Genomic DNA, 27,548 nt, shown 5'->3' on the forward strand with positions numbered 1-27,548 from the left:
AGCAGGCAAAGAATAAATTGTCGTTCACAGCTACAGTGTGAAGAGTTGGCAGAGCGTATATGTGCATGATTGTGCTGGGGTGTATGGTTAATACATATTCACCGTTTAAAGCCCCAGTGGTTCACCTGCACTGAGGGTTCTTAGTAAAAGGGCCTTCGTGGGCACATTTTTTTAAAAGAAACCTGTTACTGTTTAACTGTCTCTGTCTACATTGTCTCACTTTGTCCCAGCGCATTGAATTAACTGACAGTGATAATGAATACAGGCACATAGTGCACACCTTGTTGTGTGGTGCTTAGGGGGTGTAGAAAGTTCCCAGTGATTTGGCTCACAGCACATCAGCAAAGGTCATCTTTGATTTTAGCCCTCAGAGGTGCAGTTATTGAGTACAATACATGAACACATGAACAGTTATTGAGTGTTCCAAACACTTTCTTTCCAACTGAGGGTTTATACAACTAGATTTAAAATATCAAGTTTTATATTTACATGTGGAAATGTTTCATTTAACATACGTTTTTGCAGACTTTTCTATTGGCAACATCCTCATTGTTTTGTTTAAACTGGTAATTTCAAGCTATGGTGCCAGGACAGCAAGACTTTGGTCACCAGTCTTGAATAGGAAGGGGGGGGCGGGGCTGTCCTGGTGACCTCCTAGTATAAAGCTTATCTGTCATTATCAAATGAAGATTAAAAGCCCATTAAAAATAAAAAAGCACCACTGAATATCAAATAAAGAGTACAGTATGAAAACCTTCACAGTGAGGCAAGACTACAGCCTACATTCACACCTTGTGTTGTCACGTAGCCTGAGGGCGTCCATGAACTACACAGATAATAATCAGAAAGACACAGGGGCCATCCTCCACTTTATCTTAGCATGTAACAGGAAGTAGCATAAAAGAGTAATTGCAATGGTTTTTAATGACTAAGTATATCAGATGCAGATTGGCCATCAGGAAGTTCAGGATTTTTCCCTGTAGGCAAAAGTCCTTTGAGGGCTGGTCTGGTTTTTTGTTTTTTTGTTTTTTTTTTTCCCAACCCTGACATTACATAGCTTCTATTCGGACATTGAGGTTGTCTTAGCTGCAGCCCTATAACTGGAGCAATCTGTAATAGCAGGTAGCAGTTGTCACCACAACTGACAGTATTTATCATTCAGTGCAGAGAGGGGGCCCACCAAAAAAAGACAAAGGCTTTGCTGCCTGGCACCACAAAGTGTGCGGAGATAACAGATTTCTTTAAGCAGTCTGCAGGTGATGATGAGGACACTTGCGAAGAGGCACAACAAGATACAGTCATGAAATTTTGCAGGTGTGTGGTGTGTGATAAAAAATAAAGGCTGAGTTCACATATACAGTGACAAGTTTTTCTCTCTATTGAGTCATGTAATACGTAGGCTAATGACAACTGTGTACTCGTGGGTTCCAACGTCAACATGTTGACGGGTGTTGCGGCTGATCTCATCGCAAAATGGTTTCTAGTTATTTCTGAATTTTGTGAATATAAAACGAGGAAATGTCACACAACTCCTTTTTATGTAAACAGAGCACTGGTAAACAAGCAGATTGTGTTTTATTATTTAACAACTGATTCTTTCTGTCTTCAGAAGATGGCTATGTATCGGTCAGACAAGTATGAAAGCATGATTTGCTTGTGAGTGTGTTTGTTTGTGACCTAAAGCGAGTCCATCATCCATGATGAGTAACCAACCAGCAACCTGAGTCACACACAGGGAGACCTCTGTGTATCTGGCCTGTTGCGTTTTCATCATTCTTGATGCAACCCCAGACATGTGAAGCTCCAACATTTTGCACTCTCGCTCTTCAGAAAGAAAATCACAAACGATAACCATTGTGATTATAGTGTGCTTTGTGTGATACTGTGTGAATGTAGTGAATCTAATTTGCTGTAAATATAGTGTGAGTATAGCGGTGTGGCTGTGGTTAGAGTCTGCAGGTTCTAATTTACTTCTGTATTTAAAGGCTGTTGACTTATTAAAAATAATATATATATTAAAAATATTCTGATAATAAAGGAGGATAATAAAATTGGGTGTCAGATAGTTATTACATTTATTAAACCGTGATTTTTAGCTTTCTGTACTACACACAAACCTTCTTTTTTTTCTTATTTATTCATTTATTTTAACTGATGACTGGATGATTGACAAACACGTTGTGTCAGTATCAAATTGGGGGCCGCTTGACTGCAAATTCCCCGGCAGCTTTTTTTTTTCTTTTTAAATTTCCGCCCCTGGAGCATTATGGTAACGAGCTTAATAAGTAACAATCCACTCGCGTAATGTCACTCGTGCAGAAATCCAACGCGGGAGCGAGAGTGGGCGAATAGGCGCCATGAATGAATGAAGTAACATTTGAAAGCGGTAACGAGTGAAGAGTCATTGATTATCATTTGGAGAAACGGCTCCGATGGCAATGGGGTTCACCTGTGGCGGGTCTGTGATTGGAGGGGCTTTGCACTGCACTCCGCCCCCCACCCCCCACCCCCGGTGCGCCGCCCGCCTCCCCAAACTCAGAGCGCACGCAGCTCCTCAGTACCTTCCTCTACCCTCAGCACAACATGAGCTCCCATCTCTCCGAGCGGACGCGCAGCGATACAGATGGTTTTATCACGGTATCCCGCTCGATGCTGACCGAAACTGCTGTTGTTTAGGAAGAACCCCCCCCCACCCCCTTTCCCCCTGTTACCGGTTGTGTTTTTTTATTTTTTTTTCCTCGTTGTTGTTGGATGCGCCATGCAATCTCGCCGGTGGAGTTGTGGCATTCGGCTGGTGGCATGGACGTGGGTTTGGAGTCTGGCGTTGCTCGGAGCGTGGTGCATCCCCGCGAATGAAGGTAAATGTCACAGCCTTTTAGTGCACGACAGGGGGTTAAATGTCGCCGACAAGTCTGAGCTGTTAAAGGTCCGTTGTGTACCTTTGGTGCCCCAGACCGTCGGTCTCCTTCAAGCTGGCTTTACGCTTGCGATGGCGTTTGACAGAAAAGGAGGTCGCCTATAAAATTAATATGAGCACATAATGTTTATGACAGCAGTGTCCCCTAAGTCGCTGGTGACTGCGTGTTCCGAAACAGCAAGAGCAGATATAAAAGAAGGACCTTTAAACAGAACACGCGTCTCTCCAGATAACCAGTCCTCTGAGGAGCTGGTAGCGGCTACAGACGCGCAGTGCGCTGCGAAAATCTCTCTGTTCATCTGAAACATTTTCCTGTGCAGCGAGTAAGGTCCCCCCCCCCTTGTGTTGAGTTGACAATGACCTGAAGGCATTTGTGGCATTTAAAAAAAAAAAAAAAAAAAAAGAATAGAATCACGATAGGAATTCGCATTTTTTTGGCTTGAGTGGTAAGTTTTAAGTGACCTCAGTTTTTTTTTCAGTTCTTACAACAACGGGGCTTCATGGCTGGTCCTCCTGCTTTATTTCTCTTCATTTTCTTTAAGGTTGTTTCAGCTCCAGTCTAATCTGGCAGTCTGTCTGTAAAGATGTGGACTGAATCCTTGAACCTCTGTATTCTGTAACATGTCAGCCGATAAGTTCACTTGTCCCTTTCAGTGGTGTTTCGTGTCAGATATTTACAGTTTATGTGTCACACACAATTTGGTGCAGTTATTTCCATATGTGTGCAGTTGGTTGCAAACTGTTAACTAATCAGTTTTCATCTCACTTGAACTAATGCACACATGCATTTCCCCTCACTGGGTCCAATATGGATATTTGCACCGTGGTTTAAAAATTAAAAAAAAAAAAAAGAAAAGTCGGCCTGTGAAAGAGTGTGTCTAATATTGTTCCCACGCCATTGTCTGCAGACTGAGCAGCATTTTAATAGCTGGAGATGAATGCCATTGTTTGGGGCTATTAGACAGCATTATCCAGGAAAGAGGGAACATTCATCAACCTCCTCATTCTTCACATGGCAGATTTATTTGGTCAAAAGTTTAGATTCACAAAGGTAGCTCCCAATGTGTGGCCATGGCACACACATGCGTCCTGGAGTGGTTTGCAGGGAAACCTTAGCAACATATAAAACAGTTAAACTTCACCCAGAATGTGTAGGTTGCCTCTTTGTATCAGTGTCCTCTGGATTAAGTGAAAACACAAGGGTTCTGGGTGTTCAGCTTATGATAAAGTAAACTTTATATGGGTGTAAACTGTCCCAAAAAAGAGTTCACCATCACCAGAGTCACCTGAAAAGTGTATCTTTCTGAAAAATCTATCCAAATAAATTACTCATGAGGTTTGTTTTCTGTTAACTCGAAGTTCCACATTGTTAAAACACAGCCTTGTTTAAGCCAAGGTTCGGGCTGTGAGAATATTTGTGAATCAATGGCGCAGAGAGAAAAAGAGAGAGAGAGAGAGAGAAAGAGAGAAAGAGACTCAAAAACATTTGATCTTTCACATATTAAATTGGTCAGACATTCTGTGTCTTTGTTGTCTTCTTTTGTCGAGCTCTGCAACGTCGCTGTCAAAAACCTGTTTCATTTCCTTAAAAGGCCCCCCCCCCTTTCTCTCTCTCACTCTCTCTCTCCCTCTCTCTCTCTCACTCTCAAATTTAACTATTTGACCAAGAACGTCTGCTTAACTATACACATAAAATAAAACTATTAAACAGCTCACACCTCAAGAATCATTTGCCAGAGGCTGCCGTTCAACTCAAATGTTCGACTAATTTGCCACATATTTGCATTGCAATGGATAATCATGCCATTACGTGCATAATTGGAGAGGAGAGAGGAAACCCAAAATTAAAATAGCCGCTATTCTGTCATAATTTATTCTAATTTATTGCAATTGAGAACGTAAGATTAAACCATTTTGCGGCTGGCTTCAGACGTCCTCGAGGAGTCACTGGGGGTTTTGGCCACTTGCCCATCTCAGTTTTTACCTTGATATGAGAGGGGCATCCTGTCAGGCAACATGCTGAGCTTCTGCAGGGTAACATGTCCTCACATTACACAGCAGACTTACCTCGATCAGCTGGCTTTTTTAAAACCCTTAATTTAATTCAGTTTGAATTAATTTGCAGCTACATGCCAACTTTGTTTCCTGATCGGTGACTAATTGAAGGAGTAAAAAAAACTGAGCAGAGAAAAATCCTCTCGTGATATTATCATTCTTCTAGCAGTAGGGACAGTTTTCCTGCAGCGGGGCTCCACCACTGATGAATGATGTTGAAGAAAACTGTACGCACTCTGCCAAGTTGATTTATTTCCTCTCTTGAATCTAATCCATTCTTATTTAAATTGATCAATTTCAGAGAATCTCTGGATACAGATCCAGATGCCTCACATCTGTTTTAGACATTATAGTGTTCGATTAATAATAACGGCTGAGTAATGAGGACGATCTGGCGTGTGTGAGCCGACACATTAGGGAGTTGAAAAGCCATCACTTTGCTTTTTGTTGGTAATGGTGTTGTTCAAATGGGCTCCGACAAGATTGTATGAAGGATCTCTGAGGTCAAGCTTGCACTTAAACCCATCACCTGCACAAGAGCCAAACGTGTGCAACTGAAAATAAAAACCCTGGCAGCTGTGTGCCTCCCAGATCAAATATTCCGTTGTCATTCCAAGGAGAATTTTATTGGTAATCCCTGAGCTGAAAATCCACTTACTCCTCAGCGTATCTAAAATACTTGGAGTATCCTTGAAGTAATGTCACTCCAAGACTTTAAATCACTTCAGTCATTCAGTGGTGCTGACTTTTAATAATAAGTTGTGTAGATCATTGTCACAGCTGAGTAGTAACTTGTAAGGTGGTTTGATCCTTAGAGAGAGCGAAAGAGGTAACACATCCCTTATGATCTAGTTCAGCATCACTTATCTCTTCTTTATGGCCTAATTAGTTGTCTAATCGCGTCCTAAGGACATCTTTTATTATTCTCTGTAGAGCAGTGGAGACAGTAAGACTAGAGTAGTGTGTGTGTGTGTGTGTGTGTGTGTGTTGGAAGGATTTGTACACCCAGTGTGTCTCAGTTGCTGAACTAGCTCTTGCTTCATATTTTGTTGAGTTTCCACCACCGTCTCCTTGCGGATGTTTATCCTGTTGCTGACACTGAAGCCGGCTGATATGTTTTATAACATGGCTTATCACACAACCTGTGACTGGAAAGATTGTACTCCACAGATGGTTTAAAAGCTGAACAATATTTATGAGATTACGTTTTTGGATTAGTTAAGTGTTTGTGTTAATTGTGTTAACATCTCTAGTTGGACGCTCCAAACAACAGCGAGAAGAAGTATTTTAACTTAATCTGTCGTCATGGTAAAAGCAGCAAGGTGGTCTTCTTGGTTTGCACCAACCTGGCTGGTCTGGGATTCTTTATCAAACCCAAGGGAAGAAAGAGGAAATAATGTGGAGTATTTAACACTCACTCACACTTTATTTTAATTTGTCAGGTCCTGTAGGTGAAAAAAGTGACATATCCAATCCCAGAATTTCAACTGAGTAGGAAATGTGAAGTCCATTCCAGTTGTGGTCCAAAGACAGAACCAGTTATTTGCATAGAAATGTTATGTTTAAAGAGGACTGTATGAAAAAGTAAAAGCATGACACCGATGGCAGAGAAGTTTGCAAAATGTTTTGGAATATGTATATAAGCATATTTTTGATCGATGGGATTCTTTCTCGTGAGTGCGATGACAGTTTATCCCATGATTTGCCAGCTTGGCCGACTAAGTAAGGCAGACAGGTGTTGACAAAGAAGATGGAATATTTTCAACAGTATGAATTTAGCAGTGGCTGGAAACTTATTACTCGAATCAGGGAAAAGCGTGGATGAACCCTGCCCCTCAACTAGAGGAGCTCCTAAGTGACAGTGTGCAGAATGCAGCGAATGAGAAGTTGCTGATTGTAGTTGGACTAGATCACATGTGGCAGATGGGTTCACTGTGGATGATTCAGACAGACACTGACCCAAACTAGTTATACTCCAGTAAGTAACTGTCTGAAATGCATGCATCAAAGAAGCTGTGGAATTTTTATTGAAGTACTCAGCTTATTTTCATCTTTGGATCATCATCAAATCATAAATTTACAGTGATGGTATATCGTGAATTTCTGTTAAATCAGGGCTGAAGGGGAGTAAAAGATGCCTGATTAATAAACACTCAGCGATCTGGCTGTTGGACGATCACTTGGATTTTTGACATGTTAGAAATCAATCAGCTGTCTTGGAGCTTGAGCAGCTCCACAGTCTGATTTCCCACATGACTACTGTCTGTTATAAAATGTAGTGAGCTCTTTGTAATATTATTGGAGTCGTAGTTTTGGCTAAAACTGTATTCTTGACTGAGACAGACCAGACTGTCGGCATCCTCCAGCCGTCTGTGTACCCATATTTTCTTTTACTTTTCTTTCATGGCAGAATGTCGAATCAATGTACAAATGAGTAAAAATGCAGCTAGCATGTAACAGATTCTACTTGGCTTCAATTAGTCGAATGCTCAGATGTCTCCCTCTTAATCTGCTCCCATTACAGGGCAACTGAAATGCTTTGGTAGCGTGACAGAGGATCCTTCGGTTGGACTTTCTCTTTTATTGTTTGAGTGCACACTGTGTCAGACGCAGAATAAGCCAAACGTTATCATAGATGAGATAAAGAAAACTGAACTCCGGCCTGAACAAAACCTGACTCGTGTTTATGACCATGCCAACATGAGTTTTGAAGGTGTTGCAGCTTACAGCCTGAAATGAGACACACCACACATTCTCTGATGTGATTTACTCCGTTCAGTGTCTGTGAAAATGCTGTTCAGGAATTTTCCACTTTATGCAGCTGTAGAGTTATGACCAGGCTCCCAGCAAAACAAGCCTCAAGCTGAGCTTTATGTTGATGCTGCAGGACTCATCCATGCCCTCCTGAAGATTTCCTCTCATTGCGAACCAGACTCTGAAGCTGCTGTAAGACACAGAGCCAGGAAAGTAAAGGTCGCAGCTAGAAGACATGCTTTCTGCTTTGACTTCTGTAAAATGTGTCCAGAAACAGCTCTGTGAGGTCACAGCTGATTCTTTCAACAAGAACTTTTGTGACTTATTTTGTCAAAGAAGCAGTCGGACACACTGATAGGGAAGATAAGGCAAAATTCACAGGACTACACTGTCACCAGTGCTGCACTAAAAGACGGAAACATGTTTTGAGTGCAGTGGTCAGGTAATTGCACTTGACAGCTTTCAACTGAGAAGCTGAGAGAGGAGGATTTTAAAGGATCAGTTTGAGTTTAGAGCTGTGTTCAGCCCTGTAGCCAGAGAAAACTTGAACATCTGACTCCTCAAAATACTCCATTCCCATTTCATCCCAACAATACTGGAATTCAGAATTCAATAATACAGGGACAGATTTTTTTTTCCATTTAATCTTTGTGGTGCATTATGATCCTTATAAGATGAACAATATTTTTTCAATCTGATTTTCATTGTTAACCAGTGCATACTGTACAATGCATTTGCAATTTGCAATAAAACAGCATTACAGTTACACTTATTTCCATTTTTATAAAGAACACTTTCATAATCCCTTGCAACATAGTAAATCACATCTCAGCAGTATCATGATGTTAAATCAGCAAAACAATATGACAGTAAGTCAGGAGAAATCAAGATAACTACACTGACAGCACAGAGTTGTCACTCATGACAAAACCAATCTTTAAGTGCAGCTGCTGGCTGGAAGCTGGATGTGAAATTTCTTTTCTCTGTGCTGGAGAGGCTGTCTGAATCCCAGCAGAGACTGATTACTACAGGAGGCTGCACAGAGTATAGGAAACCACCTGGGAAACCTGTGTTGCTCGCAGTAATATGAATATGAGGTCTGTTGTAGGTGACAGACATCAGGAGAGTGGGTTGTAATACGACAATAAAATGATAACAGTAATGATGCAAATACACCTGGAGGTGGGGTTGCTGCAGCACCCTGATTCTCACAGCTCTGGCTGAGAGTCTCCTCAGGACCAGTCGCATCTTACGGGCACGGCACATCTACAAACAGCTGTGAAGGCTTTACTCACATTGGCTTTGTACATGTTGTAGTGAACTTTTACTTTTTTTACTTTTTAAAAATCTATTTTGGGAGTTGGAGTGATCGCTGATGAGCATTGCACCCCATTGTGGCATTTTTTAGATGCACAAAACTGCACCTCCAGTAAAGAGTGTGGTTTATGGCCATAGTTATAACACAACACTTCAGGCCATGCTGGGTGTCATGTCACACTAGTGAAGAATATTAGAGCAAGATTCACTCGATTTTAAATTGGAAAATGTGTTGTGCAAACCACCCAGTAATAGAAATCCTGTTCATTGTGTTAAGATGATCATTATAGATTAAATGCTTTATATTTAATCCTTATTTCAAATTTGAACCTACTCAGCAGTCAGCCTTTGTGATCCACCTGGAGCAAAGCTTGACCTTCATCAGCTGAACATTTAGAATGACTGTAAATGGTTTTATCATTAGTGAAAGATGAACAGGTCGTGAGAATGTTCAAGGCTGCATTTTAAGATAAGACAGTGAAATTTCCAGTGATATGCTTTTATTATTTTTGATGTTTTTCACTGACTGTGTTTTCGACTTGTAACAGTGAACCTGCTGGATTCCCGCTCTGTGATGGGAGACCCGGGATGGGTGGCCTACCCCAAGAATGGGGTAAGTATGACTGTTGCTCAGATGTATAAAATAGTTTTCATGTTTTTTTGTTTTTTTTTTTGACAGAATCTTGAAGTTGTCAGTGATCACAGTGCCCATGTTACTGAGGGGGTGTGCTTGTGGTACTTGGATGTGTTGTCTACATGGCTTTTCAAACCATTAATACTCAATGTCATGTGTTAAAATATATTTGTAGTGTTTTGGAAATTAAACCCAGTTACCCCTTAGAAATAATCAAAATTAAGGAATAAGCAAAGGAGGATCAAAAAGTCAATCGACCACAAACCTAGAAATAAACATGTGTCCATCTGAAACAAATGGGCAGCTACAGTTCGTGAGCACATTTTTGTTAGTTTAAGTGGCAAACTCATTTTCTGTGGGTATGACGAAAGACATCGATAACTTCATGGTTTTACACTGAAGTGCAGGTACTTCGTTTGTTTTATCAAGGTTAAAGGTCATTTCATTTCCAAGAACTCTCAGTTCATTATCAGAGTAAATTGAATTCATGAATAAGATATTGAAAGTCACCATGGAATACATTATTCTCAAGCCAGGAACTGAATTTCCATTTCCAAGCATTCCCAGGACGACGGCTAATTAGAGAATGACTTACCAGAGTTGGAAAATAGTTATTTCATGGTGTTAAATAGTGTATTTTAATGAAAAAGAAGTGGTATTTAAAAACATTTAAGAATGTATTCTACAGTTTCAAGACTTCCTTGCCTCATGAGACAGTAGTCCACACCCGAATCTGTCACCTTGTCTTTGGAAAAATTCAATTCCCGAACTTCAAGGGGGTCGATAGTGCTGTGGTTGGAATTCATTTGTGCATCCATTTGATCCACATGGAAGAATCCCTCATATAGTCACAACTCCTGTTGCCAAAGCTATACACACCAGACCAATACTGCTGACCTTAGCGGTTTCTCAGCTCCGGGTATTCAAATCACGGCCCACTCTGTGGCTGTATGTAGATGGGAAGAGATAGTGCTGACAAAAGCAGTCGTATGCACAATCATATTAATGAAGATGTGATTATAGTGTGTGTGCTTTCAACAATGCAACAGCATTAATAACTGCATTCAGGGTAGACGGAGGGAGAGAAAATTAAAGACGGTAAGGATCTCATTAAGGCATTCTTTCTTATTAGCTGTTTTGTTTTTACTCAGCTGTAACTCAACAGTTTCAGGTGATTGAAATGTCTTTTTTTTCTGTTTAATTTGTTGTCTGACACTGAATTGACAAACTCATCAGACAAAATAAATAATCTATTTCCTGTTTGGCATTTGGCAACAGAAGTTATCCAATGTTGGCAATTATAATTCTTATCGTGTTCACTAATTATACAACGGTGCCCAATCTGCAGCGTGCTCTCGCACCTCCCGCACGCGCACCGACATGCATTCACACTTGGCAGCAGCCCTCTACCGTTGCTAAATATGATATTGACGAGCCACTGAAGGTTTTTTTTTTTGTTTGTTTGTTTTTTCCTTTTTTAGTCTCATGCTCCAGATGGTTTGTTTCATCCCTCATTTTCTCCTCCTCCCTTCAGTCCCCATCATCACCTCTCCTCTCATTTTTTTGTTCCTCCCATTCTTCCATGCCCTCCAAACATTTGTTTAACTTCGTATTCACATTTTCTTCTCATTCTTGTCATCTGCTCGCTTTTTTTTTTTTTTTTTTTTTTTTTTTTTTAATCTCACCTTCTTCTCCCCGCTCCCGTGTGTGTGCTCCTTCCAAAGCATCCATATGCTTCCAAAGTTTTTGAAACATGCTTTTAAGCTCGAGGGAGTTGGGGTGAAATGAGGATTTAAAAAACGTTTGAAATGTGATGGATGAATTTGAAATGTTTGGGCACAATTCAGTGAAGACAATGACACTGATACAGTGGCATGAAACTGAACTGAATAAACTGTTGATTGTGAAACATGGATTTAATTCTCACAGAGAAGGCTTCTCTTCTTAGAGGTGAGACTTCTCCTCTATATGCACAAATACTGTATAATCTGAAATTATACAGGCCTCAAGAAAACATGTAAAATCAAATTTTCTCTATGACAATATTTGCACATCCAAATGTCTCAGATGCAGGTGTGTTGGAAAGTGTTACTTCAGTCAGGAAAAAAAAGATTAATATCCCACACACTGTTCTTGTTCAGCGTCACAGTTTATTGATCATCCTCTCTAGACCTTTATCAGAAATATTTAAAACTGTTCTTACAACCATGATCTTAAATAGATAATGCACCACCCATCTTCTGTGCCTACGTGTGGGACAATAATTCTCCTGTCATTGACAGTGATTTATGTGTACTTATGAGAAAAAAAATTAATTTGACACACTTTCCCATCCAAACTTTAGACCCATTCTGTACATACAATACAAGTGAGACATCACAATACATGATCAAAATTATTTACATGAAGTTTTATGCCTTGCAGCTTTCATAAATCACTCAAAGTATGCCATCATGTTGACTATTATTATCTTGAGTGTGCCTTAAATGGATGTAAAATCTAATTTGGAAATGTGATTTAAAGACATCATAGCTAGCAGACGACCAAAGTTTCATTTTGTCATGGGACGCCCCCCTGGCAGGTTAATCTGGCAACGTGGAGTCACATGTGGTGTAAGACAGAGGTGTAGAGAGTCAAAGAGAGATGGAGAGCTGCAGACAGTCAGACCGTGACAGGCTGAGACAGACGAGGAGTGTGAGGGAGAAGAAACCAGGCTTCCTGTGACCTCGACAATACAAGTCCTCTGTCTCCTCCTGTTTTATATTAGAGAGGTGAAAATCACTGGTGAAGGTAGAAAAAAGAAAGAGGGCATATGGGGAGTCAAGAAGACAAAGATAAATTGGAGAAAGAGACAAGGGGAAGGAGAGTGTGTGGCATTTAATGTGTCTCTAGAGCATAATTACTTTTTGTCTCCTACCCATGTCTCGTTGTGGGTGTCTGACAGCAGCAGAGCAGATGAGGTTGATGAGCATTTTGGATGGAGGCAAAAGAATAGATTGAAATAGTTGCAGGCAGATTTCAATGCAATTAATTAACACTTGAGAAGAGACAGAATGTTGGACATTATTCAAAAGTTTATTTTTTATTTTTTTGCTAACACAGAAAACAGGACAATTAGGAAGAAAACAGCTGCCAAGTTCAATAAAACAATCTGAAACTCCATACTGCTATGCTACATTACAAGACATTTAGCTGATATTTAAAAATGTCAAAACTGGAATTTTAGTTACTTAATGAAAGTTGACATCCTTAGCATTTATATGAGTGTAGTGTTTGACAAATAAGGGGATAAGACATGAAGATGAGAGGAGAAAAAAAAAAGCATGGAGGAATTTTGGTTCCCTGCCCATTATGGCTATTTGGCTGCCAACCCTTTGTCATCTAATACCTCCATTACTTCCTGTTCCCAATGCATTGGAGGAGTGCTGGTGGGTGGGCTGCCGATAATATGACATTATGTGGATGCTTTTATCTGCTGCATCATGAAGGGACAACAATAAATAAAGAAAAGCCAGGGAGGAAGGTGTCATTAAAGGGATGAATCCCACAATATGGATTATTTTGCTGTCAAATCCATCCATCTCCATTAAGTCCCATCAGTCTGCCAAATCCAAGAGCCGTTTTAATGCTGTCCTTATCTGAACTTAAGTAGGCAATGGTTACTGGGTTTGTAACGGCCCTGACACACTAAGCCACAACCACAAAGAAGCAAGCGCCGACAAAGGCTGACTGATGAAAACCTCTGTGTCGCTTTGCATCACTTCAGTTCTTCTGTTAAAACTTGAATCAGGAGAAGGCACAAATGATGCAGCTGATGGCTGACATGCACCTAGTTTTGAGCCTGTGTGAGAGGGAAAAAAGAAAATAGAAAACCCCAGGACTTGGCACTACATGAAGACAAAAACGCCAAAGTAGCCCACCATTTTCCCACCACTGAATCTGTTGAAATGGGTCTGATATGAGCTGAGAAGATGTCTGACAAAAGTTGCAACCAGCATTGCAAAGTATTATTTAGCTTTGCCTTTGGCTGATCAATTTAAAACAGAAATACTGTATCTAAATGTTGTTTTTATATTGAGATAGTGATTTAAAGATTATTATTCTTCTGCCAGCCAGGGCCTGGGGCACTATGTTGTCGGATTGTCCGTCCTATTCTTGTGAACACAATATCTCAGTAATGCCTTGCGGGAACTGGCAGAAACATTCACTTGGATTCAAACATGAACTGATTAGATTTTGGTGATCAAAGATCAAGGGCACTGTGACCTCACAAAACACAGTTTTTGGCCTCTTGACTGTGATATCTCTGCCCTGAGGGAACCCCTTCAAAATTGGCACAAATGTCCATTTGGACTGAAATATGAACATATTATATTTTGGTGGGAAACGTTCAAGGTAACGGTGACCTCACATTATTGTTATGGCCAAGTGCAGCTTGGAATGGCACTTTGTTTTGTTCTGCAGCCTCAGCAAGCTCAGCGTAGCAGCACATGTACCAGACTTGAGCAGAACGAGAACTACCGTCACCAGCTTCGGACCAAAATGGTAGAGTTGTAGTCCATGGAGAAACACGAGGCAATGACGGAACTTTCAAATTGAAGTACTTACCTCATAAATAAATAACAACGCTGTCCAAATGAGTACTCCGAGTAAACTGGGCATGAGTGTGGTTGTCACATAATTCGTAAACAGAAAATTACATTGTGGGCAAAGAATAGCGGCGAGCAGACAAACATCTGAAAAAAGCGTGAGAATGACGGAAAGATATAAATTACAACTTCCCATCAGGACTTTCATAATAAAATCTGCAGGAACAGGATGCAGATTGTGGATTACGTTTCCACCCTAAAAGATTGTCATGATCTTTTGGCCAGATTGCCCTCCCTTACTTGAAAGTGTAACTGGCAGATTTTACCAACTCTGTTCACCAATAATCTGTCTTTCACACTCAATGTGAAATGACGCCTAAAGTCTTTTCCCTGTGCAAGTAGGGAAAAAAGGAGGTGAAACTAAAAATACGGTGAAACCACACTAAACTGATTTAATCACTGATTCGCCAGGCTGAGCCGCCAGTTGGAGAGCTCTCTTTCATTGAAGGCCAGTCCAATTCAGCATGCTCGCTTGACCAAAGATAAGGGCAAGCTAGCATCAAAGGTGCTAAGCACACTGCAATAACTCTGTGCAGTGGTCGGCCACAGACACTCAACGATGGCCCAGTGACGGCTAACGGTTGGCTTGGTGTGTCAGGGCTCTAAGCTATCTGTCCCTAATGAGGAAGGGGAGCGGCTGTTTGAACAGTTCAGGGAGTGTTTGCTTAGAGATTTGTTGTGCCGCAGCTCTTACGCTGTTCAATGGATCATCTCTTTTTCCCTTGGCGCATTACAGTACCATGAAGGAGGGAAGACAAGGAGAGGTAAAAGGGATAGAGGAGAGGAGAAAGATAAGAGAATGGTGGAGATTAACTAGAAGAAGTGTGACAGGAGGGAGGGAAGGAGGAGAGAAGTTTCAGTACGGAAAGGGAGAGCAGCAGAAATCAGGGACAAGGGGGAAGATGAGAAGACAGAAGCTGCAAGTGGAGGGAGGAGAGATGGAGAAGGGGGAGAGTGGTTGAACAGTTTTTCTGGGTTAGACTTAAGATTGGATAATTAAAGGAAGAATAGAGGACACAGAGAAAATCATGATAGACATGGATGAAATGAAAAGGCAGAGGAATGAGGCATGAGAAGAGGGTTGTTAGAGTGGATGAGATGGAGGCAGACATGGGGGGGAAAGGGTACGGGGGGGATTCTTGTATGGGTAAGCAGGGAGAAGGACAGATCTATTATAGTGTCATGACAGTCAGTGGTAATGGGGGGTAATAATGAGTTGCAGACAGCTTTATAGACTAGGAGCCAGGAGGGCACTCAGCACAGCCACAGGGGGGCTGCTGACGGATGTGACACGTGGACCCACGAGCACAACCGCACACATGGTAGTCAACAAAACAAACGCACACTTAGGAGCTAGGAGCGTGCCTAGAGGGAACGTTCAGTGTAGGGAGCAAAGTAGAAAAAGGGCAGAAGGCGGGGAAGAGTCATGGGTAAGGGCTGCATGAGGGGGTCTGAAAGGACTGAAATTAAGCTCTTCTCATTATTAGGACCATTTACCTCCACTGGGACCCCAAAGTCTGTTGGGGTTTTCACAATAAAGCACCAAATTCACTTACAAAACACTTACATCCATCTGCTAGTGGTATTAAGCCATTCAGATAGTTTTGGTTTTGTGTCAGCGTGTTGAGATGTATGCCTCTGAAAACACTCTAATGCAGTGTGAGTACCGTACAGGGAATTTGGTTGTTGTTACTCAATGCTTTGAAAAACCACACATTTAAAAACCACAAGAGAGGCAGTTCTTTTTGGAAACAATGTCCTGGTTACTCAGGATAATTCAATTTTTGTTCCAAATAATTTCTTTAGAAAGTCAATTTTTTAAAGTTGCGGTTTCAATATAAACTATGCACAGGAAGCTGTGGATTTTCTGAGTAACGGGGATATTGTTTTAAGGAAACCTCTCAGGAAATCTCTGAAAAACTTCAGCAGGTACTTATGAAAGTATCTGCATGGCTAGATACCACAAGGGATAAGCGGGAAAAAGTCTCTTTCCTGGACTTTGAGTGAACTGACCCTTTAAGAAGAGGTTGTGTGAATTGCATGAAAGGTGGGGAGGGTGGACTGGAGATTATAATATCACTTTTTTTTTTTTAAACAAAGGGGCAGTGGACTGATTTGCAGAATCATTGAGAGATGACAAGGAAAATCAGAAATAGAATTAGATTTTAAACAGTACGCTCTTTAGTGCGTGCTTTTTTTTTTTCTACAACAACTCGACAGCATTATCAGCATGGGTGGTCCTGACCCTGAGGTGTTCGTGTGTTTGCTTTGTGCACCAAGCTTTGTGTTTGACCTCTGAGGACCCTACCCACCTAATACCATGTACTGTGGTATTTACTGATCAAATGAAATAGGCACTTGAACTTCCTAGAAAACAGCTGCTTCCTGGAAAACCATGCATGCTCGATGGTCATATCATGGTGCAGTAGTGAGTGTCACTAACAAGTCCAATAATGTCCTTTACTACATAAATAAAAGCCCGATATTTGGATCCCTCCTATTTCAATACATCACATCAAGGAATTAAGGACATTTCATGGAAAGCAAAAGTTTGAACCCTACTAACCTTTACTGTAGGAGTGTATTTCTAAGCTCATTTCATTTAGGTTTTTGTTTGCAAACTAATGACTTAGTTTAAAGAGTTGGCTTATGCCAGTGTCATTTCCCCTTTCTATTAGTAATCACTAACACTATTAATACAGTCGAGCTGTAGAGTGGGAAAATTTCCATTGGCAACAATGGCAACCACGTGCCATCCACACACACTGAACCCATTTGGTTCCAAGCAAAACCAGAGAAGGTCATCTGTTCAGCTCCCTGCTGGGCTACCAATAATGACTGGTGTGTGTGTGTGTTTGTTAAGCTGTGTAAAGCTCAGAGCAGGCTGGTGGATCTGTGTGATCTAACCAGTAAGAAGCTTAATGTCTGCACTGGGACTGACTGGGCTAGAGTCTTGAAGAGATAGGAACTCTGTCGCAGACAAGCATACACATATATTTCTGCATCTATACTTGCGAGGATCCTCATCAATGCAATGCATTTAACCCCTTAACCTAATCCTGTGTCTAACTTTAACTCTTAAGACATGTCTGAACCCTCAGACAGCCTTTCAAAGAACTGATGATAATGAAAATGTCTTCACTTTCTAAAAATGTCCTCACACTCAAGGTCTGAAAATGGCCACCACAAATTACAAGAGTAAGAGTAAGAGTACACACACACACACACACACACACACACTATAAGCATATTAACATAAAGACATATGCAGCTAACAACACTTGCAACTGTCTAACACCACTTGGCAATGCCTGCATCCATTCACAAATGGTTCAGGAACTAGATGATAATAACCATAAAACAAGAGATAGACTAAAGCAGGGAGGGATTAAAAAAAAAAGAAGACAGATGGTGAACAAGACACAGAGAAGAGAGAGAAAAGACAAAGACAGAAGGTTGTACACAACAGCTACAGCAAGAATTGATTAATATGGGCTATTAAGCTATAACACCAGATCATAGTCTGGTCCCTCTGGCCATATTACAGTGACATGATGAAGCGCCTGTATTAGCCATGGGAGAGTGCTAGTGATGCAGATAATAGCCATGTCCCAGGAGACCGGCAGAGGGAATTAATGCTGCTGTCTGACACACACACAAGCGTGGATGCAGGCGCTCACATACACACAAGCTTTGAACACTGACAGAATCATTAACATATATGCACACACACTGTCAGGAGTGGAAACATACACACACACTTTATAGAGGTCTAGCTATACAATACATACAGATGACCACACCTGCAGGTGCACGTTAATTCTTTTTTTCGCTGACAAGAACTCCACCCCTCATTCATGGTAAATGCATATATACCCCATAACACTATCTCATTGTCACAGGGAATGAGGTGGAAGGGATTATTCTTCTCTCTGTACCTACACACACACACACACACACACACACACACACACACACACACACACACACACACACACACACACACACACACACACACACACACACACACACACACTCTCACTCTCTCTCTCTCTCTCTCTCTCTAACATTTCCTCACCCCTATTAAGCAGTTCAAAAATGCATACCTCAGTTTTGACACTGATTTGAAACTATACTTTTTTGATTCCTTTTCATGTTTTTTCCACAAAAACCTTATAAAAAAGGTCTCAAATATTAAATCAATCAATCAGCAGTGACTAAATCAAATTACCCAGGTACTGTACTCAACCACAAAAAATTTTGAAAGTTTCTATTTACTGCCATTTTATACTTAAACTTTATAGCATTTCAGACTCAACTACATTTACTAGTTACCTTTCAGATTAGGATTTTCCCTGAACAAAACATATAATAAGGTTATAAAAGACAATGCATAGTTGATTCAAGTTGTTCAAGGCTCTGAAATGTAAAATTTACCAATATTTCATAACAAACACAAAAGAAAACTTTCCCATAAATAATCCTCAGATCCCTCAGATTTATCTTGTGACCCTTTTGGAGGGGTGAGATCCCTATGTTGGGAACACTGGACTAAACTAAGTGTGTGTGAAGTAGTTACCAGTGCCTTCACTTGATCAGCCACAACAGTAAAATGCTACTTACACTTTGGCTTTTACTTTTCATACTTTATCTACATTTGCTTGTACTACCAAAACGTACTGAGCTTCAATACCCAGCTACATCCCTGTTATCAAATGGGAGTGGTCCTGTTGTTGTTTTCTCTTTCTCCTCAATTAATCTCCACCTTTTCTTTGCCTCAGTGGGAGGAGATTGGTGAAGTAGACGAGAACTACGCCCCCATCCACACCTACCAAGTGTGCCGGGTCATGGAGCAGAACCAAAACAACTGGCTCCACACCAATTGGATCCTGACCGAGGGTGCCCAGCGGGTCTTCATCGAGCTCAAGTTCACCCTGAGGGACTGCAACAGCCTGCCTGGTGGAGTCGGGACCTGCAAGGAGACGTTTAACATGTATTACTACGAAACGGACGGAGATGAGGAGGAGGACATGGAGGACGGAGAGATGAGAGATGGAACGGGAATGACAGAGGAGGAAGACAGGGCGATGAAGGAAAGCAGGTACATCAAAATTGACACCATAGCAGCTGATGAGAGCTTCACAGAGCTGGACCTGGGAGACCGTGTGATGAAGCTCAACACTGAAGTCCGTGATTTAGGTCCCTTGACCCGGAAAGGCTTCTACCTGGCATTTCAGGATTTGGGGGCCTGCATTGCTTTAGTCTCAGTGCGAGTTTTCTACAAACGCTGCCCATTTCTAGTGAAGAGTCTGGCCGAGTTCCCCGACACCATCCCGGGCTCGGAGGCCTCACAGCTGGTGGAGGTAGTGGGCCGCTGCGTTAATAACTCCCTGCCTTTATACGAGCCTCCCAGGATGCATTGCAGCACAGAGGGAGAATGGCTGGTGCCCATCGGGAAGTGTGTATGCCAGCCAGGGTTTGAGGAAATCAACGGCTCCTGTAAAGGTGAGAGGGGAGAGTTCGTGTGTGAAGTAATGCTGAAGTAGCAAAAATTATTCCAGTTTTTCCAAACATGAGAATTTGCTGCTTCTTACTTTTCATATCATTTTCCTGTGTTCACAATTTGGTCTTTTTAGATGTGAGTGCACATACGTGCATGCTGCTCTTTTCGGTCTCTGTCTTCATCCTGCATGTTTGTTTTTTTATTTCCATGCAAATGTTTGTTTTTAGTATTGTGTGCTCGAGTGTGTGTGTGGATCTGTTTATTCTTTTCCTAAGAGTGTATGTGTGCGTCTGTGTGTGTGTTTCTCTCCAGCTTAGTGCAGGGTATTCCCCTGAGCCCTGCAGCACTTTGCTGCTCTCATACAGCCGCTGTTCTGCTCCGTCTCGAGCCCAAACATTCCCACCGCCGACCTTAACTGCCATTTCCACAGGCACCCAGGGCCTCTCTATTTTTCTCTCCGTCACTCCTCTCCAATCTTCCTCTGTGCTGTCTTTAAATTACTCAATTTTCAGACTTGCTCACTCCAAAAGCAGCTCTGAGTGGCATGGTGAAATTTCAGAAAAATTCCAGGGAACGGTTATCATAGCAGCATGGAGCTGTGTGGTACAGAAAATTGAAATGTGTGATTATCTGGTTGCTCTTGAGTGTTTCATCTCGTCACATAATGTTCTCCCGATCAAGTTTTGAACAAACTCTCAAGTGATGAACTAACTTTTTTGCTAATTTGCATGTGTTAGTGGTGTATAAGAAATCTGAATTATGTAAACCCACTCCATAGCAAAAATAATTCCTTTTCCTCTTTCTGTACTGAAACCAGGAATGTTGGTCTGTAGCTTGAAGCCATGTCCAACTAGCCATGGATTAAGTACTATTACATCAGATACACTGTGTTATTCCTGTTTCAGACACCTCGTATGACACACTGGCTGGAACATTAGGGAAAGGTGCTTAGTGGTGTGCCTGGCAGCTGTGGACTCAGGGATCATTCACGTAACATGTATCTGACTTTCAATTGCATTCATCACACACTGCCTCCAGAAGGTCCAACACTAAACCCCTCCCTTTTAGAGCTAGCACCTCAATTAGTTAATTACAACCGAATGGTAAACCAGTGTAACAAACCATCTCTAGCTTTACTTCATCAGACATGGAGTCACTGTGGGGAGATCATTAGGAAATAGCTGTCAGTAGGCCACTGGCCTGCCTGGAGTCATACTGCAGCAGACTGTGCAGTCACGCAGACTCTGATCTATGGCTGCCAAGACTATAAAACATTCTGGTGTTCAGCAGGAATATCTGAGAGCTCATTATGTTCTCTATCAACAAAATTTGTGTATTTTATAAAAGGAAGATCTATGAGGATGTTATGTACTGCACATGAGCGTACCACTACATGAACACTGAACTGGGAAGGGGCACATGTGCAAGAATAAAGATGTGTGAACATCTGAATATTACTATGATTACCACTCATTAGCTTGCTGCCCAGTTATGGCACAGCTAATTATGCTTTACAGCCTTGTGCCTTTTGACTAATCGGGTTTGACCAGTTGGGTCAGCTGAAGCGTACTGGAGAATATTAAGAAGTACACTTGCTGTGTAGTAGTTTCATCCAGAAATAATGGAATCTTATGGCTTCTATGTGTCATGTAAGCATCTTTTTCAAGTAAAGAGGTTGTTTTTTTGTTGTTGTTGTTTTTTTTTTCAAACTTTGCTGCTCTTGGATGTCTTTTTTTACACATCAGTATGCAGATCTCTCTTAGCTTTGCTTGTCTTTCAGTTGATGCTTACTCTACATTTGTTAGTTGTTTTCTCCAGTTTTTAACATGATGATGGTGTGGCTTTAGTGATGGCAACGTTGGTCGATTGATTGGTCCATCCACCCATCATTTTGGTCCAGACAGAAATATTTCAACAACTACTTGATAGATGCCATTTTGTACAGACATTAATCCCCAGATGATGAATCCTAATGACTTTGGTGATCTTGAGACTAGATAGATAGTCTCCCTCTTAATTCTTAATTAAGGGTTAGGGTTAATTAATTCTTAATTTTATCTTGTGCCATCATCAGATCAAACCTTTTACTTGTCTGATTCTTAGCTTTATGACTAAATACCTGTAAAGTGAATGACTTTTTCGTCAGCCTCATCTGTGCATTGAGCGTACTGCTGATTGGCAAATTTTAGCATGCTAACATGCTAAACTAATATGGCGACCATGGTGAACATAATACCTGATAAACTTGAGCATCTTGCTATTGTCATTGTGAGCTTCAGCATGCTAATGTTAGCATTTAGCTCAAATTGCCACTGTGCCTAGAAGTAAAGCCTCAAAGAGCTGCTGGCATGGCTGTAGACAGTCTTCTTATTCTTTAGAGTATTTTCTTCTTCTTTAAAGTTAAAGGTTTATACTTTTGTGGTGATGAAAGTCATAGATAATTTACCGTACATTAGCTGCATTGCTCCAGCAGCTATGTCAGCTGTATTTGAAAGAGCTTAATGTACACCGTTGTAGTTTTAGAACTTTGTGCTCTTATCACATAGTGCCTCCGATGTGTTTCCACATTTCAAACACTGAGTCTGTTCTGGTGTAGATTGAACTCAAAAGAGACAGCCAGATAGTGTTTCCTTTGTACCCCAATTCACAAAGTGGGTGTTTTACGACACTGTCCTGTTGCAGCAGAGCAAAGTTTCAGATTTGCATAACTGATTTTCATTATAATAAGTTTCAGAGTGTTTTGCTTCCTAGGAAGATGAAGTTATGTGATATGCAAATTTTTGTTACTGGTTAAACATTGCAGAATACAAACACCTCTAGTGCCCTCGGTAAAAGTGATAGATTTTTTTAGCGTGGTCATATGTACAGCATAATGAAGTAAACATACCTAACAGTATGTTAATAGCTGTCAGCGTACAACACACTCCTTGTAATCAACGATAAGAGAAAACCAGTCAAATTCAGTGGATATCTCCTCGTGGTCTGCCAGCTGCCTGTCCTGTGTGCACTGAAAAAAAATAATTACACAGCCCCAGCTCTATAAATTGGAAACAAAGAAAGTGGCTTGGGCCGAGCCACACAGCACTACTCCAGTCAATCAGCAACAGGAGACACTTGTTCACAGGATGGTGTCATTTTTATGTGTTCGATAATATCCAATTACATTCCCGCAGACGTTCGGCTTACTTTTGCTATAGTAGGAGGAGAGCTGTACCGCTGTCCATGTGTTGGCTATGGGAAACCGTTTCGTCCTCTCCTCTCTACGTCTTGGCTTTGCAGCAGCAACTGTAGCAGCAGGTTGCTGTCTCGTTCTTTACTCAGCATCATTTTATTTGTCCAGACAACAGGCCAAGAGTTTTACAGCCACAAAGACCTGAAAGCACAAGTTTGTTCATAATTCGAAATGCCGTGCTAGGTAATGATACCTTCCCAGTTAGCTTAGCTACAAACCCACAGTCCGTCGCTTGAGTTTTGTAAAAACAATCTCACTTGATTCTCGCCAGTTTTTACTCGGTTGTGTTTTGCATGTTGTGTTTGTGTACATGTCGTTTGTTTGATGGCGTTTTATATTACAAGGTTTGTTTTGCGTCAGCTATAAGAAAGTAGATACTTTCTTATAGCAGAGTTTCTGAAGGAACATTGAAGGGAGGTTTGTATTTGTTTTGCTGTTGAGTTCAGATATCAACAGTCTCTCTCCAGCATGGCATACTCCACCTTTAATGAAGCTAAGCTACAGGATGATTTTTTTTTTCTTGTGGTTTCGTATGCAGATGAGAGCGTTAAACTGACAGCCTTTGAAACTGTCTACAGAGAGAAACATGGCAGGGTTTCCTCTCTCGCAGCTCTCTAACCATATGTGTTCACTGCCTTAGCAAACACTTTTTCATGTGTGTTTCAGTCACTCACATTAGTGTTTGAAGTATTGAATTCTGTTTTGGAGACATTAAAAGAGTGCCTGGACTCCATACTGTGAGGAGTTGTGTATTCAGTGTCTTCTTTTTTGGGATGGATTCCGGTTGCCTTTCAGATGTGGAACATCTGCCCTGCTGGATTGGAGAACCTGTGCTGGATGTAGTGGTTTTAATTTTCTCCCCATTATGTCTATTTTGCCCTCTCTGTGAATGTCAGTGCGTTTTTAAAAAGGGTAGAGCTGTTTTAAAAAGAGATGGCGCTTCGGTAATAACCAGATTTTATTTTATAGCCTGTTCAGCCTTTTCAGTTAATGTTTTAAACATGCTTGCCTCACTGTAGACTGAATCAGTGGGTTGCAGGTCAGAGTACAGTACAATGTGTGTATATCAGAGTAAATGTGCAAGTCTGTGTGGATCCTGGCTGTATTAGCTGTGTGTGCTGCCTAGTAGAGCATGATTTAACGCAGCCTTTGTGAATGTAGGACAGAACTCATTATGGACACCTCTTTCTCATCCTCTTTGTCTTTTTCTTCCTCTCTTTCTGCTGCTCTATCTCACTCTCCCATCTCTACTCCTTGCTTCTTGCACCTTCTCTTGTTTTACCTCTCCCTGACTGCCTATCATTCATCATCCGTCCAACTCCCTCCCTCCTTCTCTTCCTCTTTAATCTGCCAACTACATTAGCACTTTCCTGTCTTTTACACTCTTGCCAGTGCCTCTCACTCTACTTCTCTCCCCTTCCCCCCCTGCAAAGATCTGTCCGTCTTTCTCCATCAACAATCCAGCTCTTGTCTTTTTTACCCTCCCCCCTTCTTCTCTTATGTACACACACACACACACACACACGTCTCTCTCAAAAGTATATCTCTATTAATGGAAAACATTAAGCCACAGTGCATCAGCACAGTGTGTGTAATTTCCACTGTGGGGAAATACTGACGACAGAAACTTTACAGTAAGATCTGCGCAGGATTGCTGATAATAACTTTACTCTAATATGTGTTCTTTTTTCTTCAAGTGTCAGCACAGAAAATAAAAGATCCCTAGGAAGTAGACATATTTACATTTGAAGCGTGTGATGATCCTGTCTCGTTCTACCAGGCATAATATTGTGTCAGAAGACATCTAAAGAGTCTCTATGTGACTGTGTTAGATGTATAGATGTAGGCACAACTTTAACTGGGATAATTGGTGATCGCCTGCAGCACCGTCAGCCCAGCAAGACTGAGGAGAGGGGATAGATGAACAGATAGATGGAAAGAGGGGAGGAACACAGAGAGGAGAATTGATGGCTAAACAAGGGGACACAAGATAAATAGAGGATTTCACACCGCAGGATGGGAGGGCAGGGAGACATGGAGATAGATGAGTGTTGTTTCTGGGGTGATGGCGATAGAGGAAGGATAACTGAGGATGGAAGTGGGCAGATGGATGAAGAGAGAGATGAGGAGGAAGGGGGGGATTGTAGATTGACTTCAGCATCACAGATGTGACTTAGACTGAATGAAGACGAGAAGGAATGGGGGAATAATGGCTGAATGGAGCGCTGGAATAATGTTTGAGCTGAATGTTGGTTTTATGGAAGAGCTGAGAGGGATGTTAGAATAACTAGAAACCCAGTTTTCAGTTTCATCCTGGTTTGGATTATATTCAGGAAATGACATTTATATAGAGCATGGAGCAACCTTTTATAGATTGTTAGGATGAACCCAGTTTGTAGACTGGCTGTCAAGACTGTGCTGCAGTAGCATGATTTATCAACAAATTTTTATTCATATTTTATCTCTTTTCTTTTGTTTCACTTTACTGATTACTAAGCAACTTGGTTGAGAATGCACATGCAGTAATGACCCAGATGTATCAGAATCATGAGTGAGGTGTTTGCATGGTATATTATCTTGAGCATTGTCAGGTTTCTCAAAACCAGGATGAGAGCCGAATACTCTTCTTCATGTAAATATGCTTACTGACAGAATAACTGAGAGGAATGGGAAGGCTGTACTGGTGGAATAAGGGTTGAAGTGACTGTTTTAAGTGATGGGATTTGGGGATGAAATAATATTCCGTTAATGGAATAAGGACCAAATGAATCGTTGAAATGATATATTAAAGGCTGAATGGGATGTTGGGTGGAATGTTGGAATAATGACATTTGAGCTGAGTGTAATGTTGCAATGATAGTAAAAGAGCTAAATGACATACTGGGATGATGGAATAATGGAATAAGAGATGTATTCAATGTTGGGATAATGAAATAAGGGTGAAATTGGATGTTGGAATGACAGGATAAGAGCTGAATGCCTGGTTGAGACGATGAATTAAAGGCTGAATGAAATCCTGAAATTGACAGCTTTCAGGCGGGATTCAGGCTGCACTGAATTCATGTGACAAAAGAAAAAAGACTTGGAGGTACAAGATGGGCAGTGAAGCCAGAGGAAAGGGTGGGGGGGGGGCACAGACGAGGAAGAAGAATGACAGCAGATGAGTGCAAACGAAAACGAGGATGACTGTTGGCATTATCAATTAAAAGAAATGTTTGGAATGATAAAGTGCGGCTCACGAGTCCAACAATACAACCGCAGAGCGTTTCATTCAGCGAGTGTCGTCTACGTGTGTCATGGGTAGAGCTGGATTTCCCTTGACGATACTTTGTTTCAGTGCCAGGGCTCCCCTGATGTTCCTCTGTGTTTGCCTGCCTGTCAGACGTCACTGCAGCATATGTCAAACTCGATCTGGTCACGCTGGTGGTGCTGCCATCAGAAACTGACTCACTGGTGGAGTAATGTGAGGAAGCTTTCTGCCTTCTCCCTCTAAGGAATTATGGGATAGCGAGCGAGAGGCTCACACTTTGCAGTGCGGGGCTTGTCGGTGATGGCATTCTGACAAGGGTATTACAGTCACTTGCATAACACAGAGACACACACATGATCGTGTTGGCATCTGGCAGTTCAACATGATTATCCACATGTGCTAATAAGGATCTGAGTTCCACCACCGTCTTGCTTTTGGTTGGATTTATTCATTCAATACTTGCTAAACATTTGGCTTACATGGGATTTACAAGACACTGTTGCAAGTAAAACATGGAAAATAAAATGAAAATCATCAATGATATGTTTTTCTACAAAGTTTAAATATAAAACGTCCTGATTCATCGAACATTGTGCTCACCACTTACATAGACCCAAAAAGGAGAAGAGAAACGTTTTTTTATATCATCTCCAAACTTTTCTTCAAGTACCTTACTTTGAGCATAGCCAACTTAGTATCTGTGCATCATCACTGTATTTAAAAAAATCACTGTGTTAAAAAATCTGTTCCTTTTACATTACTACAGAGTTTCAAGTAAGTAAGTCTTTAATATGACTTTCTGGCTATATATATTAAATCTAGGATTAGCTATTCAGTATTAGAGTCTAAATTTCCCTCATAACTCGTTGGACCCTAAAAAATCCACTGGCATCACAAGTCAAGGTGTTTGCTCCCCTATATCTATTTTATGTGTCTTTTTTAATTTTCTACAGTTCGGGTTAAACAGTATGTTGTTACCCTTACAAATATAGAAGTTTTGTTTTCCCTGAATTGCTCCTGGGACAGAACATCATGGTGAAGGATGGTGCAGAAAAGTGGCAGGAAGCCTTTCTGTTTCCATCATCTCCTGAAATATGAATCGACTGGACCATTCATCTTTTTAGATCTTGTTCAATTGGAAACTGCTACAGGATGCTTTCTCTACACTCTCTCACTCTGTAGCCTAACCTCCTCCTGCATCTCTCTCTCTCTCTCTCTCTCTCTCTCTCTCTCTCTC

At 41.2% G+C, this 27,548-nt stretch overlaps 1 protein-coding gene across 1 annotated transcript in view; it reads left to right on the plus strand.

The window, feature by feature from the left end:
* Positions 1 to 2,552: 2,552 nt before the first annotated feature.
* LOC139611547 (ephrin type-A receptor 5) overlaps positions 2,553 to 27,548 on the plus strand; it is a 67,238-nt gene continuing 42,242 nt past the window's right edge. The window contains exons 1-3 of the mRNA XM_071466302.1: positions 2,553 to 2,858; positions 9,592 to 9,656; positions 19,108 to 19,831. Of these exons, the coding sequence (XP_071322403.1) occupies positions 2,759 to 2,858; positions 9,592 to 9,656; positions 19,108 to 19,831 (889 nt within the window). The 5' untranslated portion in view covers positions 2,553 to 2,758. The remainder of the gene's footprint in view (positions 2,859 to 9,591; positions 9,657 to 19,107; positions 19,832 to 27,548) is intronic.

The sequence above is a fragment of the Trachinotus anak genome, unplaced genomic scaffold (genome assembly GCF_046630095.1).
Source record: "Trachinotus anak isolate AG129_WGS33_773 ecotype Australia unplaced genomic scaffold, CSIRO_AGI_Tana_v1 ptg000028l, whole genome shotgun sequence".
NCBI classification, from domain to species: domain Eukaryota; kingdom Metazoa; phylum Chordata; class Actinopteri; order Carangiformes; family Carangidae; genus Trachinotus; species Trachinotus anak.